This window comes from Lissotriton helveticus, chromosome 8 (genome assembly GCF_964261635.1).
Source record: "Lissotriton helveticus chromosome 8, aLisHel1.1, whole genome shotgun sequence".
Lineage (NCBI taxonomy): Eukaryota > Metazoa > Chordata > Amphibia > Caudata > Salamandridae > Lissotriton > Lissotriton helveticus.
Window position 1 is genome coordinate 1525906117 of NC_136069.1, and position 19429 is coordinate 1525925545.

Here is a 19429-nt window from a genome sequence, read left to right on the forward strand (position 1 = left end):
TTCACTTTACTTTTCGGATCAAAATATTTCCCAATGGAAGCACCGCAGGAAAATACACCGACAGCCAATAGCATGAGGTGGCAGAGAAATACTCCTCTTGGTGGAACCAAAGCCCAAAGAATTGGTAAAAATCGGTCTTGTAGACCGTTGCATTATTAAGCCAGACCTAAAAGTTAATAACGCTTTTGAGTAGTAGAAGATGCCAAATGCACCATTCAGAGGAACATTGGGCAGATATCCTAAACATATAGTATGTGCAGGTCCGTTTAAAAAAAAAAAGGATTTTCAGTGAAACCTGAATAAGCACAATTGTAATGATTTGTTAGCATTTGTGTTTCAAACAGGAAATCTGCTTAAAAGGAGGCCTGTTGGTCGTTTGTTACGTGTAGCCTGATTTGTTGCTGATCTGCTTTGGTGACTTGAGTTGAAATTTGCAATGGACAATAATTAGCCTATGTTAAGGGTGTGCAGAGGTACCTTGCACATGGTTTATACATTGCATGTAGTACAGAGAAAGCCATCTAGCTCCAACAGTCGGCCTACTTTCACCATGATCTAAAATATATACGTGGTACAGACAAACCTGCTGATCCTGGAAAGCTGTCAAACTCCAGCAGTCTGCCTACTTCCATCATCTAAAGAATACACATGGTACAGACAAACCTACAGAACCTGGACAGCCATCAAACTCCAGCAGCCTGCTTACTTCCAGCTTGATCTAAAGATGCACGTGGACTGCTGAACCAGGAAGGCGTCCACTCTTCAATGAAGCTGCTCCCTTTCTGTGGACCTATTTCCCATCGGAACTAAGACCTCCTTGGGTGTCGCAAGAATTGGAGAACCTTCCTTTTCGGTTCTTACCTCCTGTCATAACATCCTTCTCCACAGACTTCACAACAATGCATAGGTAATACTTCCCCCAAAATAATGTCATAAGTACTATCTACATTTACTGCCGATTACTGATATCTAACCCCCCCCCCGATAACTTTTTTCCACATTAGGTATCCATGCCAAATTTGCATCCTTTTTTTCCAACATTCCGGGGATTCTAAAGGTACCCAGGGTTTGTGGATTTCCCTAGGGAGGACTAACAAAATGGGCAAATTATAGTTACATTATGAGTTTTGGGGAAAAAATGGGAAAAAAAGCTGCGGATATAAGTTTTAGTTTATGTCTGAAAATGGCATCAGAAATGGTTTGCTGTGCTAAACTCACCATCTACCCAGCTTCAAGGACCATGCACAGCTGTATAAAGAAAATGTTATATCACAGTTTTGCTATTTTTCTAAGAGGTAGTCCATTTTTTGTGCTCTTAACCGCATCGGTGCGGCGCATTTTTCCGCTGTGCGCTGACTTTTTGAAAAACCCGCGGTTCATGACGAGCTCAGCTCGTCATGAGCGTACAAGAGGTGTACCTCAGCTTGTCATCAGCGTCGAAGGGGTTAACCTACCTCCAGTTTGTGGTGAAAAATAGTGTGTAACCCATTGGTCAACCAGGAAAGCTATATATTTCTAAAAAGTAGACAAAAATCCGAATTTAGAATAGGGTCATGTATGTGGTGCAAATCCCTCAAGGTTTTCCCAAAGAAACTAACTGTTGAGATAAAGAAATATTTAAAATTAGTAGGAAAAACAGACATTTGTGACCATGTTTTCATCTGTAACTTTTTGTCATGATGCCTATTTACAAAAACAATATACCATTATGTCCACTAGACCCTTCTGGTTGTGTGGATATATAGGGTTTGTAGATTCTCCAAGTACCTACGGTTTCCAGAGCCAACAACTGAGCTGCACTGTACAATGATTTTTTTATTGTGCACTGTGCATAGACCAATTCATATGATGAAATATGTGGAGTAAAAAAGGGGTATCAAGGAAACCTGTATATTTCTGAAATGGGCACAAGACATAGAGTTTAATAGGAGTGGTTATTTGTACATCTTGCAAATTGTGGGCATCTATACCAGTATATGCTTTAGATAGTATTTTTCAAAACGTCTTCGTTCTTACACACTGGCTTACATTTGAAAGGTACAAATGCAACAAAATACAATTTGTAATAACAAATGTTCTACTATTCTATGCTCCCCTAGGTCTCCAGATAAAAATGGTACCTTACTTGTGTGGGTTGCCTAATGCCCGCAACAGGAAACAGCCCAAAACGCAACATGGCTACATCAAATTTTTATTTCACTCAAAACTGACCCTTTTTTTGTAAAGTGGGTCGCTGTGGATTTTGTGCCCTATCTCAGTCGGCACCTAGGGAAACCTAGCAACGTTGCACATTGTTCAAAACTAGACAAAAGGGGGAATCCAGGGTGGGGTGTCTTGTGTGGCTGTTACCAGGTCCTTTTACCCAGAATTCCTTGCAAACCCCAAACTTTGACTTAAAAAACATTTTCATCAGATTTCTGTGATGGAAAGTTCAGAATCTGCGAGGCGCCACAAACTTCCTTCCACTCAGCATTCCCCCAAGTCTCCTTATAAAAAAGCTATCTCACTTGTGTAGGTAGGCATGGTGCCCACAACAGGAAATGGCCAAAAACACAACATAGACATATCTCATATTTATACTGAAAACTGATCCTTTTTAGGTCTCGCCTGTCGATGCGCATGCGCATCGAGCTTGCGAGACTATTGCGGCTTAACCACTCTTTAACTAACAAGCAAGGAATCGTGGCGATTCCTTGCAGTGCCCGTGACTTTTAAGCTCAATGCGCATGTGCATTGAGCTTAAAAGCGCGTGCACATCAGTTCCCTCAGCCGCAATCGCCGTCTGTTCCCTCAGCCGCATTCCTCCGACACCTTTTGAAGTGAAGCGGGACCGCGTAATACCTATTGGCCGAAAAAACTCCACTTTAAATCGGCTAAAAAGATAATAAGGTCAGTAATTTGGGGCGCTACCCGTAAGGACTATTATCAATGGTGATTAAAGATCACAAAGCAAGTCTAACCATCAAATAATTGTGGAAAAGATCTCTCTAGCTTTGTTATTGATGCATTTCCAGGTGGTGTAACAAAAACCATATGAAGTTTTACTTTGATTGATGGTGGCTCCTCCGTACATATAGAACACAGAGATACTCAGATATAGAGGTAACATTGACAACTGTTGAGCAACGTATTATCATCTGTGGTTGCTGAATACCCATTACTAAATTGAACTTTTGTTATTTATTATCAGTTCAGCTCAAGGAAACTGAAAAAACCTGAGCGGCCTGCAGATTCATGTGGGATTTTTTTCGAAATGTTCCATTTTTTAATAAAACACAGGTATGACGAACATCTGTAATAATAGTTTAATAATAAACAATAATAAGACAATGCATCCTAATGCTAAAAACAGTGATGCAATAATTTGGACTCAGTATAAGTTCCAAAGATGCAAAGAGAATAAGTTCTCCGTTACGTGTAGAAAGTGGTCTGGCATGTTTAAGGGTACATTTAGTGGTAATTTAAAAAAATTAGAGATGACAATGATTAGGTGAAAATGATGAACTTATAAAAAAAGATAAATTCTTAAATGTTTTTATTTATTTTTAGAAACAATGGAGTCAAAATGTTGTAAAGTCCTGAAGAAGGTGTAAAAGAGAAAAAGCACCGAAACGCTGCGTCGACTGTTTTTTTGATTAAATTTTGACTTATTTTATGAATGTATAATCATGTATGAGTTTTTTTTTTAAATTCTTTTTAATTTTGTGATAACATGTTAGATTGTAACCCCAGTGGGAGGTAAATAAATCATTTATGAGCAATCTTTTTATAAGACACAAAACTCTTCTGCGTGATATATTTGAGTGTATTTACAAGTTCATCTAAATGGTGTAAAATTGTGTGACTTAGTAGGTGCATCTATAACATATAGTGACTGATGAATAGCAGACCCCCGTACCCAGACCACTTCCAGTAGTACTCATACCAGCCATTGGCTTTTTTGAAGACAGGGTATGTTTGATATTTCTACCCTCCCCCGTCTCCAGAACATTCGCCACCCAACCTTTCACATTAAGAATTTCCAGCCCCGTGCCTCGCTTGGATAGACCCGCTGTTTTTCACCTCGCAGAGGGATGATCCGTTCCTTGAGATGTTCGTTTCCCTTTCCCTTAGCGAGCATCCTAATCTCCAGCCCTACAGTGCCCCCTGTTATGCAGCTATCCACTCTCTCGCTGCAGCGCAACCTCCTGCACAAAGGGGGTCGCCCCCTGCAGAGCATCCTGCCTCCCTCTGCAGAACCTCCTGCCCCTGCAGTACCCCTTTCCTTCCCTGCAGCGGCTCGTTTACCCGTCCCCTTAACAACCTCATCACACAGTCCTCTGCATAGCTTCACTGCTGCCCCCTCTAGAGACGCTCTATTCCACTCGCACCCAGGGCCACGAGTCACCAAATCGCCGTCTGTTCCCTCAGCCGCATTCCTCCGACACCTTTTGAAGTGAAGCTTAGCTTCACTTCAAAGGCCCCGGCTTCTTCACACCCACATGCCGCTCTCCCCGCTCCGCCCCCTCCCCTGCCCGCCGTGTTCATTTCTCCTACACCCCCTCCCCACAGCAATGCCCTCCGTCTGTTTTACAATTTGTAGAGGGCAGGGGTAGTATTCGAACACCCGATAGTGATCAGCGGGCGGTGCATTTTCTCAGGCCCACAGGTTTGGGCACTCTTATTCAGAGGAATACTTATTTGAGATGTTAAAGGCATGCTATATTAATGTCAATCATATTAATATTAAGCTCTGATCAGACTCTGGGGTGAACTGAACTAGGGATGCAAGTGCCCCATCTTATACTTACTAAACAATCCCGGCTTTCCAGCAATTAGGCAGATGCATTTACGGGGTTCGAGAGGTGGATAGCATTGGATAGCATTGTTTGTTTGCTTGACGATTCATGGCTCTGAGGACATACGTAAATATCATGCCTCTTATCCCAATTTGAGTAATGCACTGATACTATCTGGCACAAAACTATATTCTCCACCTTGCACAGGAAAGAGGTAAACTCTATCTGGCACTCACCCTCACCCTCACCCTCCCTCAACCCCTCACCCTCACTCACCCTCACCCTCAACCCCTCACCCTCACTCACCCTCACCCTCACCCTCACCCTCACTCACCCTCACTCACCCTCACTCACCCTCACTCACCCTCACTCACCCTCACTCACCCTCACCCTCACTCACCCTCACCCTCACTCACCCTCACTCACCCTCACCCTCACTCACCCTCACTCACCCTCAACCCCTCACTCACCCTCACTCTCACTCACCCTCACTCACCCTCAACCCCTCACCCTCACTCACCCTCAACCCCTCACCCTCACCCTCACTCACCCTCAACCCATCACCCTCACCCTCCCTCAACCCCTCACCCTCACTCACCCTCACCCTCAACCCCTCACCCTCACTCACCCTCACTCACCCTCACTCACCCTCACTCACTCACCCTCACTCACCCTCACTCACCCTCACTCACCCTCACTCACCCTCACTCACCCTCAACCCCTCACCCTCACTCACCCTCACTCACCCTCACTCACCCTCACTCACCCTCACCCTCACTCACCCTCACCCACCCTCAACCCCTCACCCTCAACCCCTCACCCTCAACCCCTCACCCTCAACCCCTCACCCTCAACCCCTCACCCTCAACCCCTCACCCTCACTCACCCTCAACCCCTCACCCTCACTCACCCTCACCCTCACTCACCCTCACCCTCACTCACCCCCAACCCCTCACTCACCCTCACCCACCCTCAACCCCTCACCCTCACTCACCCTCACTCACCCTCACTTACCCTCAACCCCTCACCCTCACTCACCCTCAACCCCTCACCCTCAACCCCTCACACTCACTCACCCTCACCCTCACTCACCCTCACCCACCCTCAACCCCTCACCCTCAACCCCTCACCCACCCTCAACCCCTCACCCTCACTCACCCTCACTCACCCTCACTCACCCTCACTCACCCTCACTCACCCTCACTCACCCTCACTCACTCACCCTCACTCACCCTCACTCACCCTCACTCACCCTCACTCACCCTCACCCTCACCCACCCTCACTCACCCTCACTCACCCTCACTCACCCTCACTCACCCTCACTCACCCTCACCCACCCTCAACCCCTCACCCTCAACCCCTCACCCTCAACCCCTCACCCTCAACCCCTCACCCTCAACCCCTCACCCTCAACCCCTCACCCTCAACCCCTCACCCTCACTCACCCTCACCCTCACTCACCCTCACCCTCACTCACCCCCAACCCCTCACCCTCACTCACCCTCACCCACCCTCAACCCCTCACCCTCACTCACCCTCACTCACCCTCACTTACCCTCAACCCCTCACCCTCACTCACCCTCAACCCCTCACCCTCAAACCCTCACTCACCCTCACCCTCACTCACCCTCACCCTCACTCACCCTCAACCCCTCACCCTCAACCCCTCACCCACCCTCAACCCCTCACCCTCACTCACCCTCACTCACCCTCACTCACCCTCACTCACCCTCACTCACCCTCACTCACCCACCCTCACTCACCCTCACTCACCCTCACTCACCCTCACTCACCCTCACTCACCCACCCTCACCCACCCTCACTCACCCTCACTCACCCTCACTCACCCTCACTCACCCTCACTCACCCTCACCCTCACCCACCCTCACTCACCCTCACTCACCCTCACTCACCCTCACTCACCCTCACCCTCACTCACCCTCACCCACCCTCACCCACCCTCACCCACCCTCACCCTCACCCACCCTCACTCACCCTCACCCACCCTCACTCACCCTCACCCACCCTCACCCACCCTCACCCTCACTCACCCTCACCCTCACTCACCCTCACCCTCACTCACCCTCAACCCCTCACCCTCACTCACCCTCAACCCCTCACCCTCACTCACCCTCAACCCCTCACCCTCACTCACCCTCAACCCCTCACCCTCACTCACCCTCACTCACCCTCACTCACCCTCACTCACCCTCACTCACCCTCACTCACCCTCACTCACCCTCACTCACCCTCACTCACCCTCACTCACCCTCAACCCCTCACCCCCTCACCCTCACCCCCTCACCCTCAACCCCTCACCCTCACTCACCCTCACCCTCACTCACCTTCAACCCCTCACCCTCACTCACCCTCAACCCCTCACCCCCTCACCCTCACTCACCCTCACTCACCCTCGCTCACCCTCGCTCACCCTCGCTCACCCTCACTCACCCTCACTCACCCTCACTCACCCTCACTCACCCTCAACCCCTCACCCTCAACCCCTCACCCTCACTCACCCTCACCCTCACTCACCTTCAACCCCTCACCCTCACTCACCCTCACCCTCACTCACCTTCAACCCCTCACCCTCACTCACCCTCAACCCCTCACCCTCAACCCCTCACCCTCACTCACCCTCAACCCCTCACCCTCACTCACCCTCAACCCCTCACCCTCACTCACCCTCAACCCCTCACCCTCACTCACCCTCAACCCCTCACCCTCACTCACCCTCACAACATATATTGTGTTACAATAGGTGTCACATTTGCGAAAGATAAAACTATTGCCATTGTAAATAACAAAGCTATTAATTTCGCTATTTTCAAAACAAGCACATAAATAAAAAATGTGTCCTTTACAATACCAATAGCTCAAACTTTCCTAATGCGAGACCTATTGCATTGCTGTGCTTCTCTCCCCTGCTGCACTCTCCTGCTCTCTAGAGATGTGGCCTAACGACCAGAGCTGCCATCTAAGTGACGTAAATACAAAACATGTTGCATTCCAAATGCTATAGGTGTCACATTCGCGAAAGTTATAACTATTGGCATTGTAAATGACAAAGCCATCAATTTAGCAATTTTAAAAACCAACAAATAAAATATGTCATTTACAAGACCAATAACTACAACTTTTCTAATGCGAGACCTATTGCATTTCCAATGCTTGTTTGCAATGTGGGTAGCTGTGGATTTTGGGCCTTAGCTCACCCCTTACCTATGCAAACCTGAACATTTTTTAAAACTAGGCAAGCAGGGGAGTCCAGGGGTGCGTTACTTGCATGGCTCTCCACAGGTAATTTTACCCAGAAGCCTTTGTAAACATCAAAATTTGGTAAGAAGCACACATTTTCCTCACATTTCTGTGACTGAAAGTTCTGGAATCTTCGTGAAGCCACAAGTGTCCTAGCACCATGAGTTCCCATACCTCTCCTGATAAGAATGGTACCCCACTTGTGTGGGTGGGCCAAGAGACCACTACACAAAAGGCCCTTACGTACTACGTTGAGGGATGAGGAATAGGGGTAGCGGCTGTATTTGGGGCTGTGCTATGGCGCCACCCATGCAAACCTACGAACCATAGATATTTTTTAAAAGTAGACAAGCAGGGAAGTCCAGGTAGTGTGCCATGCGTGGATCCCACACATTTTTCTTGCCCACAGTGTCCTGTAAACCTCAAACTTTGCCTGAAATTTTGAATTTTCCTTACATTTCTGTGATAGAAACTACTGGAATCCGCAATAATCTACAAAATTCCTACCACTCAGCATTACCGCATGATCTGCAATCATGTTGGAGGCGTGACACAATGCAAAGGTGTGCTTTTCCCGAGTAATCATTTTACCTCTACGGGACCATCTAAGGATCCAAGAGGCCCATTTTGCGTTGTTGGCTTTGTCTAGTAGTACTACTTTATGTGTAGGTGTGACCACTTTCTCCACTCTATACAAAGGTGCTCTTCTCAATAATTTGTTTACCCCACCGGGACTGTCCTAATCACAGAGCGGCCTGATGTACATTGTAGCCTCTGTTTTGAAGTATTCTTGCATGTATTGCTTAAAAGATAACTTATTGAAGTTTCTAGGGAACTTTAGCCAGACTACTTTGGTCCTGAAGAGACCCGAAGACTAACTACTGGTCGAATTGTTGACATCCTATCCCTAAGTTGCTTTCAAAACAGGTTATGGTACACCAGTAGATACCATATATGAACATACAGGTTCTCCGCTTATGTTTGATATAAAATCATATGCAACCTCCGAATCTGTTCACTGTCTTGTTCTGTGTTGCTGTATAGACATTAGTTCACTGTCTGAGCACTGTGTTGTCTGTAATAATTTTGATACATGGTGACATCTATATTGTCCCGAAACTAAAAATGTGAAAATCATCCTCATGCAAGACATTATGTTCTGTATCCTTTTTCAATAACATTGATTATGGTGCAAGTTTCCGATTAAGTTTGCACACTTTAATAGCAATATAGATATGTTGGTGAATGAGTTACATGGGATATTTGTTTGACTTATTACACTTACTGTGGTTCTCATAGGCAATCAGGGTGGTTCTTATGTTGTATACATACTGTAGGAAGGTGGAGTATTATGTGGTGATGTTGGTGAGGCTTCACCATGCAATACTCTCACAATACCCCAAAGATGATCCTTGGATTTACAATAATAATTCCATAGCTCAGTCCTGGTAGAGTGGCAAAGAGCAGTCAGGGGTTACTTGAGGAACATGTGTTAAGCATTTCAGAGTACCAGCATGGACGATAAGTTATTGATACAACTCAAAAGAAATCCAACACCAATTTATAAAATTAAGCCTCTTTTTATATAAATTTAGACACCAAAATGAAGTCAATTGAATAAGTATAACTGGAGTTATGGATTTTAGAAGCAATATTAAATCAGTGCAAAACAGTACTGCAAAACTTCATCTTTGCTGTCAATGGTAAAAAGTACAAGTTACAGTCGGTCACTTGCAGGTTGAGTTACGAGGAACGCAAGAAGGGAAAAGGTGATGTGGGTTCCAGGACCAAGCTACGACAGGCAGTTTGATTTTCCTGGCTCGAGAAGCCAGGGTGCAAAGTTATTCACGCTGTCCTTGGTGCTGAAACTGCGGGGGAGTTGGTTTTACTGTTTACACAGTGCTGGTGGGGAACCGGGTGTAAAAAGTCAACAACAAAGCCACGGCTGATGTCGCATGAAGGTTTTGCTATGTTCCCTCGACGTGTAGTAAAGGTGGTGGTTCCTGGACTGGCGACTAACTTGCCTTGGCAGTGGTAAGCTCGGCAGAAAGCTATTTCGACATCTGGGAGAAAACAGCTGCTTGAAACTTGCTTGAGATCAGGACTGCGTTTCCCACAATGCCTGTTTTCGGGCAATCCCTTGGAGGGCTTGATGGCCAGCGATTCTTTGGTTCTGGTACGTGGTTTTTACCTGCGGTGTGCAGTGTACTAGCGCAACTAGTCTTTGGGAGTCTGGAGCTGCCTTTAGCTCTCACAGGGGTCCCTCTGTCTGGGGGAACCAAGCTTTGGTCCAGGTCGTGCAGTTCCAGGAAGGTTGTCAGAGAAGCAACCTTTGCTTTGTGAAGATCCTGTGGTCGCAGACACGGTTCTTCTCTTTGTCCTTTATCGCAAGTCACAGCAGAACTGAGGTTCAGGTGTTCATGGTAGCCCCTTAAATTCTAGATTTAGGTGTGTTAGGAGTGTGGCTGCTACTAGCCCCAGAGGCTAATCTGCCATTAAGGTGACCTCATCTTTGGTGGGTGTCACCTTTCCTACCCAGAACCCTCTATTCTACCTCTTTTAAAAATGGTAGAATACTCCTTCAGCTGTACAGACCAGGTAGCCCACCCTAGAGGTGTGGCTAGCCTTTTGGGGTTGTACAACTCCGGAATACCTCATTTTCCTGCCTGCCCGGGTGCAAATGTGCCTGGATGGCAAGGGGACGGCTGGTTCCTCTTTTGGGAAACAGCTGAGGTGCATATCATAGGCGGTGAAGGCTTTGAAGCTCACCGCCTTGATGTGCCACTTCACTAGCCATTCTGTTAGGGAGGAAGGTTTGACCTAGTTCCCGACCAGGCTATTGTTTCCGACTCATGGGAGAGTTCACACCTCCTGGCAGGTGGTCAGATTCATGTCTTGGCAGCAGCAGCTGTGGGTTGGCAGCCAGAGGACAGGAAAAGCTGGGGCAACCAGGTGGGCGACCTGTGAGGTAGCCACCTGGGTGCATACGACATCGTCCTTGACATGAGATTCGTGTTAGGGGTGAGGAGGCCACGCTGTTTGTTACCAAACATGCCATATTTTGACTGTCCCATAAAGCAGCTGACGACCTCGAGTTTGCCCGGGGTAGCAGCCTATTTTATCCTATGGACCGCCTATCACTTATAGAAGCCTTTAATGGTAAAGGCCACTAAAATGACATATAAGGTTGCACTTACATGTCCACACCTTTAATATAATGCACCCTGCCTCCTGGGCTCAGGATGCCTTAGGGGTGACTGGCATATATTATAAATAGCGCCTTCACTTTGCCTGTTATGGTGAGGGCAAAGTCGAGTTCGAGCAATTTGCACTGCTCCTGCAGGCTGCAGTGGCAGGCCTGCTGCTGTCAATAGTTAACTTGGGTCACTTAGGGTGGCACAAACAGTGTTTTAGGCCCCGTTGACCCCTTTAACACCTATGCCGCGGGTACCACTGGTACCATATACTAGGGACTTATAAAGGGACTAAAGTCCTTGCCAAATGGGGATACCAATTCTCATATACCAAGTTTATGGAGAGAGCACGGGGCCTGGTTAGCAGGCTTCCGTGCACTGTCGGAGTTGAAATCCAGCCTCTAGGAGTCCAAATGGGGGCAACAAGTAGGAGGATATCTGGAAAAGGGCCTGTTTTTGTACACTTATGTTCCATAAAAAGCCCTTCGGAATGTATTCAAGACTTTACATTTTTACCAAACAGGGTACTCCGTGACAACATGGCTTATGTTCCATCCACCATTACGTGCAGTGTGGGGACTATAATGCACTTGTCAATTGGCAAACAGAACACCTACCATGTTCTGTTGATGGATAAAGGCGTTGAGCAGGCCACTAGCAAGTCCATGATTTCCTCAAGTAGAGGAACAATAAATACAGGCTCCTTGCCTATTGAAGTAGTGGTCCATGGAAGGTCGGTATCCATACTCAGTCATTGAAATGTTTACCTTGCTGCAGCTCCACCTCAGTCAATTTCCCAGTGTTTCACTTTTGTATGGTACAACATAAAGCAAATAGGAAAACATAGGGCTCTCTGGCCCCAAACCACAATGGACGAAGTGCTCTCATCATGAATTGTAGTGAGCACATACACATCACTCCGATCAAAGAACTTGACTGCAAAAAGTTTGATGGAATGCAACGCTGTCCCCTGGTATTTCTGGAGCTTCTTACAAGCAAGCTGTTGTGGGAATCCTTTGAGGCAACAACGAACTCTTCCGCAAGCTACAGTGGCAGCTTTGTACAGCTCACTGAACAGCTTTATTCTGGTATAGAAGTTGTCCACATAAAGGTTATAAACTTTGTGAAGGATTGGCAGGACAAAGTCTCATACAATCTTTCCTGTGCGTGGGAGGACAACCTACACGGTTTAGAGTGGAGTCCTTCCCTGTGTGCACTCTTGAGCTGTACACATAGACAGTAGAGCTCTGACACAGCATGTACAGCTTGATACCATAGCTACCTCTTTTGCTCTCAACGTACTGCCTGAACAGCAGCCGCCCCTTGTACAGGATCAAGGACTCACCAATCGCTATATTCTTTTTAGGAATATAAATCTCGAGAAACCTAGCAGACAAATGTTCCACGACGGGCTGAATTTTGAACAACCTGTCATGGTCTGGATGGTCCCAGGGCAAGGTAGCAGAATTATCGTTGAAATGCAACATATGCTGCAACAATAAAACATGATCTCTGCTTATCTATGGTGGGAAAATGATGGTTACCTAAACCGTGCGAGTAGACCAGTAGGACTGCAGGCTTGGTTGCACACTAAATCCATTCTGAGCGTAAGGCCCAAAAATATCTTCAACTCCTCAAGTGAAGTTGGTGTGCTCTAGAAAGAGGCCCTAGGGAGCCTCCATGCTCCTCAGAAATTGTTTGGCACACAAATGTGTTTACTGTGCAATTTGCTCAAGGAAGTCAACATCCAAAAAGAAATGGATATAGTCAATTGGCAAAAGATTGGCTGTATCGACTTTACATCCAGTGTCGCCAGTAAAAGGCGTAATTTGGGGCTCGATTAAATTCAAAGGCTGCCAAGAGAGCACTTCGTCTGTGCTCGCATCCGCACGTGTCTGCTCTATGGGTTGGTCTATCCTGCTACGATCACGCCGCTACACAGACTGCTTGCTCAGAGATAGCACGACTGCCATCCTCTTGTCCCTCAGAATCGCTGCAAGATGAGTCGTCCGATGGAACTCCGCTGACTGCAAAATCACTTCCAGATTCTGCTCCATTTTCCTCTCACTCGGATGCTGTCTCAGTCTCTCATCCTGCCTCATAGCTGTCCTCCTTAATCCAAGTTGGGGCCTGGCAGCAGTCATGAACCAAAGTGCTACCTCTGCTGACTGGCTAAAACCGTCCTTCTAAAACACTGTCCTACATAGAAAGCAGAAGTATTGTTCTAAATGAGTTGGTGTGCAACAGTAAATAAACACAAAATTACTTATCTGGTTTTGTGAATCTGCAGGTTCTCCAAATATATTAAACAAAAGACAAAGTATTACCTCACCTTGCCACATACCCAGTACCACAGGGGTCAGCCTTTGTGGCAGTTCAATTTTTTTATGTAATCAGGTTTCTTTCCCCAGGGATGCCTCATGACAAAAACCACAAATGTTTTTAAACTTTTGTGCCCCCGGGTGGGGGAGTGGGGTCGGGCCGTGACCATGGGGCCAAACCCCAAATAAGGTCCTTGGTAGCCTAGTGGTTTACCTGGCTGTTGATCGCAGTTGCTTCGTGATCCACAATTAGAAAAACATGTGCGGTAGGCCTTTTTGGAGAGCAGAGACACTCCCCTTTCCACCAATGGTTCTTTGCAACCTGGGGAGACATCATGGTCCTCAAAACGGAATTCGGGTGTTTGGCCCCGCCTGTGGGAATCTGTGATGTCAGCGCAGAAGATGGGTTGGCTGACGTGGAAGTGATTCCGCGTTGCCCAGCCCTTTTAAATAAAAAAAAAAAAGTTTTCCTCCGGTGCTTGTTTGTAACCCTCCCCAGCGTCACACACAGAGGAGGTAGAGCGGTGTTGGCCATTGGCCGACACCCACATTAAAGGGGATATTGCTCTCTCCCTGTTCACCAGTTATGTGTCTCTTGTAATGTTGTTTTTATACTCATGAGTTCTGTTTTCACTGTTTGTTCTTTGTAAATTGGACTGAGACCTCTGTGCGAAAAAGCTATGCTATATAAATATGCGATCTACTTAGCTGTGCTAAATAAAAATCATAAATATCATGAAGAGAATTTATATCCTCTTCATGAAAAGAAAATAGCTGCATGGCACACTGCGCATCTCTCGGCTTGCTGGATCTTTGTTTTAACAAGACAGGAGACGAGGCTTGATCTGACTGTCAGTATACTCTAGGCACCTCCATAAAGAGCCTTGCATTTGCATTCACTTCTTATTCTGGACGTCTCTGTCATGAGCAGCTGTGTGTTTACAAGAACATTTCTTTTTTTCTCCGACAGCAAACAAAAAGAAAGAAAAAGACCGGCCAGAAATTTCTCTTCCTTCAGACTTTGAGCACACCATCCACGTCGGCTTTGATGCTGTGACGGGGGAGTTCACGGTAAGTCATATTGAGACCCGCTAAACATGCATTTAGTGTATTTTATTTCCTCATACCTGTCTTAGACTTGTCATATGGTAATTATGTTGCTGTTCTTCCACTGTACTATACACATATGTATGCCTAGAAGAGAATATCTTTCTCCGATTCTTGAATAATTAAAATGTTTACGGGTACATCTGTGCAATTGGTGTTACCTGAGGACATGTAGCCTGAAGCCTCCTGGCTAGACAGTCGAGGGGTAGGGACCTGCTGTGAGCCATTTTCAAGTGAGAGGCAGAATCTACAAATATGTTTTTGAAGTGTTCGCTTCTGGTGCTATGGTTGTTTGTGGATGAAAGTGTGTGGTGTGGCAGCCAAGGGAATAGCAGGAGGAGCAGGTCTTATGGATAGGTGAGGGGCAACCGCCATGCACACCTGTGCAGTACTGCTATCATTACAACTAGGTTGTGTGTAGCTAGGATTACCGACTCTGTCTGTATGGTGGAGGCCTAACAAACATTAGCTTTATGGATTGCGGGAACCATTATTCCAACATTTTCATCACAGCAGCCTTTTCAGGATTAGGAAATACATGGTTTTGGCATGCTTTTCCTTGGGTCTTCTGGGTCTTTTCCCCAAAAAAGAGTAAAAAAAGCAGAATGCTGGTGTCCACCCAGAACCAAATAATTGTTAGGAGGCATTGATGACGTGCAGGTATAGGCTTTAATAAGCCTTGAGCCCTGTCCCTGCATCACTGGTCACTCGGTGCTCTGGAAACTGGGATGAATGTGAGTCAACCCTCTTCTAGGACATGTTCCCTAGGGAGGCTGGCAGAAGGAAATGGTCCTCTTTTCGAAAATGTCATTGAAGAATTCAGACCAGACATTTTCTGCAGGCCAATGGGAAGAAAGGAGATCTTCCACCATCCAATAGATTATTTAGTCTGTATTTGAAAATACATGCTATAAATTGGGTAATGATATCATCTTTTACACCGCTCACAAACTGCAGGTTATTACTATTATTATTATTCTCATTATTATTGTACTATTAGTAGTATTATTGCTATTATTATTTTCTGTGTGATATTGAGTCAGATCTCTCACCTGAGTATTGATGCCCTAAACTAAATTTCTATCAGAAATAGTTCCCTGTTGTTAGAAATGGGGGTCTCTAGTTGGCAGAGGTAGGTACATTTGTCCAAATAGGGGCCCTTACTTCTAGTCATTAAAGGGGGATACACTTCTAAAATAACCCCTGCTCACTCCCCTGGTAGCTTGGCACGAGCAGACAGGCTCATCTCAGAGGGAGTGTATAAAGCATTTGTGAACACATACAGAAATACAGTGAAAACACTACAAATGAACACCACACCAGTTTAGAAAAATAAGTAATCTTTATCTCAACCAAAATAAGACCAAACGCCAAAACAAATCTACAATACAGTTATCAAGATATCATCAAAAATAGGTTATTTACCCTCAATTAACATTTGTAGCAACAAATAACTCCACCTGGCGGTTATTACGACATCGTTACAGATTAAAATCCTAAAGTATGGCGCCAAGCGTGAGGTGCCCATGCCGGGCACAGAGTCCAGCAGACCCACAAAGAAATGATGAAAGCAAAGACAGTGCACGGCGTCGGGGAGGTGCGTCACTGGCGCTGGATGTCGTCAGTTTCTCACGACCCCAGGGAGGTGAAGCCTCGGTTCCTTACTGCGGTGCAGGGGAGGTGAAATGTTGGTTCCTTATTGTGACGTCACAGTGGTGGCGAGGTGGTGGTTCCTTACGGCGGAGCAGTGTTGATGGATTCAGGAGTCACCCACATCGAGTATCGGCTCCGGGTTGATAAAGCACTGGTGTCGGTAAAGTCGAGGCTGAGGTGTGAGTCGGGACGGTGTGTCATGGACGTCACGAGCTGTGTCCTTGGCTCTGGTGCAGGCAGCGGCCTCAGTGACTGCTTCAGAGTCGATGCTTCACGGCGGCAGCAGGCGGCAGGCCTACGGTGCAAGTCGGACAATGCGTTGTGCTCTTCACAACCAGTGCCCACAACTTCGATGCAGGATACGGCATCGCTCGCCGGCGTCTGTATTACAGTTTCCTTCTGTGGGAGCTGAAACAGCAGTTCTAGATGCAGAGGGACAAAATAAATTAAGTCTTTGTGTCCCTGAGACTTCAGAACAGGAGGCAAGCTCAATTTCCCTTGGGGATCTTTTCCTCAAGCAGGTGAAAAAGCAAACATCAAAGTCCTTTTCTCCTTTCCTTGGCAGCAAGTAGCCACTGCAGGCCAACCCCAGACAGCAACCAGCACAGGGGCAGTATTCCTCCTCAGCTTCTCCGGCTCTTCTCCTTGGCAAAGGTTCCTCTTGATTCTCAGAAGTGATCTAAAAGTCTGTGACCCTCTTTTTTTTTTTTTTTAAATCCTTTGTTCTCGGAAGGCAGTGAGTGTTTGTACCCAGCCAGAACCAGTTCTGTCCTCACTGGTGCAGCTTCCTGACAGGAGGTGGAGACGCAATGTTGAAGGTAGACGAGGCCCATTCAGGTGAGAGAAAATCACCACCCCCTACTCTAAATGCAGCCCAGGTCTATTCAGCCCAGCTCTGACTCATCAGGCTCTCCGGATCCACTGCCCCTCTCCAGCCCCTATCATCCAAAAGCCAGACATGCAATACACAAACCTAGCATAGTCACACTGGATTGTTAGGCAAGAAAATACCTACTTTCTAAAAGTGATATTTTCAAATACAGAATGTAAAAATCACCCTCACTAAAAGATGCATTTTAACATTCTTGAGTTCAGGCATACTAAACCCTATTTTCCTACTGTGTTCCCAGGGGTAGTTATGTTTATAAGACAAACTCCCCATTCTGTCCTATGGTAACAGGTAGCCTTGCTGTAGAGGATAACAACATTGGCAGTAATTCTCTATCAGGACATGCCACACACACCAGGGCATGTCTTACCTTTCACATACACTGCACTCTGCCCACAGGGGTACATTGGCCCTACATTAGGGGTGACTGACATGTAGAAAAAGGAAGGTTAGGGCCTAGCAAGTGGGTGCACTTGCCAAGTCGACATGACAGTACTAGACTGCACACAGGCTCCTCAATGGTAGACCAGAGTTACATTTGTTTTCAGGCTGCTTCTGTGGTTGGCACAATCGGTCCTGCAGCCCACTAGCAGCATTTGATTTACAGGCCCTGGGCACACACAGTGCACTGTACCAGGGTCTGACTGGTAAATCAAATATGCCAATCATGCGATCACTAATCCATAACAACAATTTACAAAGTGAGCACTTGCACTCTGGCATGAAAAGCAGTTGCAAAGTGCCCAAAGCATCTAGACCAGCACACAGCAAAAACACTGGAGGCAAAGGTAAAACATGCAGGGGAGACCCACGCCAATGGTGCCAGGTCTAACACCTGTGTGGTCTAACTTAGTGTAATTAGGAGCATGCATCGATTAAAATCCTATACATGTCGGGTGGCGTGGCCAAGAGAGCCAGCATGGCGGACACAGCTTAACAGAGCTCTGTCCCGCCCGCTATTGATCCTGCAATTCTCCTGCCTTACCCCTGCTCCCGTGTGACCCAGAGGGGTGGATCCTGTACCGGAGCCTGGCGGCAAGCACCCGGTTGATTTTTATGTGATTTGGTGCGCCGGGGACCGGAGATCGCGGCCGTGCTGAGTGCGGCCTGGGCGGTGGGCAGTTTTCGCTGGTCCCGGCAGCCGGCGCGATGGTGGCGCCGCGGCCTACGGCATCCGGTGCGGGTCCCTGAATCGGCGGGACCCGCGACAGTGCCCAGAGGTGCCGGTCGGCCCCCCAGGAGTTCCCATTGGCAGTCGGCTCCGAGGGAGGGGGCCCTTTCTGGGTATATGTGGCATTGCGGCTCCAGCACGGCGAGGCCTGGGCCTGAGTGACGGAGCCGGGGGCTCAAGTTTGGTCTACCCCCGGTGGCGCATTTCAGCAGCCGGACCTGAGGTGGGCACCCGGGGGGCACATCTGCCCCCAGAAAGGAAGGAGGGGAGCGACGCCCGCCGCGGGGTGCGACACTGGGGCATTGCCAGACCACAAGGCTGGAGGGAGCCTGTTCAGTCTCGCACACACTTCTTCGATACTCCCGAGGAGGTATTTAAGTGGACTGATGAAACAGTGAAGGTGAGAGTACCCACACAGCCTGGATTGGAGTCGGACTCATCCTTGAGTGAGGGGCAGTCGCAGACCTCTCGGGTGCCCCGGAGGGGGGGAACCTGGAGATCCAGGTCCAGGCGGCGATCTGCATCCGGCGGTACCCCGGATAAAGGGAAGGACGCCTCTGAACAACTAACAGATGACCCTTGACTTTTCTAAATAGCGGGCGGTGGGATCTGGCTTCTATTACAATGCTGCATAGTACTGTGTTGTTGTATGCTGTTGATGATATTGCTTTGCGGGCTGGAGGTGACTGATGGGTTGCTAGGCGCAAAGTTCAGCGTGGTTGTGGGTTGGGGCAGGGTGGAGGGAGATACAAAGTGGGCGGGCGTTCATCCCCCCTAGTTTAAGGCTTGTTGGGGGTGGCCTAAGGTTTATGGGTTGTTGGGTGGGGATCCATTGGTGTAGACGGCCTCAGGTCCTGCGTTGGTGGCCGAGAGTCTCATATACCGCGACAGGTACTTCAATGTTCTTGAGGTATAGGGCGGGGGCGGGGTTTGTTGGGACATGGGGGGGTTCAGTTCTAGTTGGGTATGGGGCGCATGGTCCTATTGGGGTGTCACTGAAGGTTACGTGTGTATCTACGTGGTCTGGTAGTTGGACTCTTATAGGTGGGGCCACGGG

At 47.5% G+C, this 19429-nt stretch overlaps 1 protein-coding gene across 1 annotated transcript in view; it reads left to right on the forward strand.

The window, feature by feature from the left end:
- PAK1 (p21 (RAC1) activated kinase 1) overlaps nt 1-19429 on the forward strand; it is a 406732-nt gene that overhangs the window by 184859 nt on the left and 202444 nt on the right. The window contains exon 4 of the mRNA XM_078658509.1: nt 14523-14623. Within this exon, the coding sequence (XP_078514635.1) occupies nt 14523-14623 (101 nt within the window). The remainder of the gene's footprint in view (nt 1-14522; nt 14624-19429) is intronic.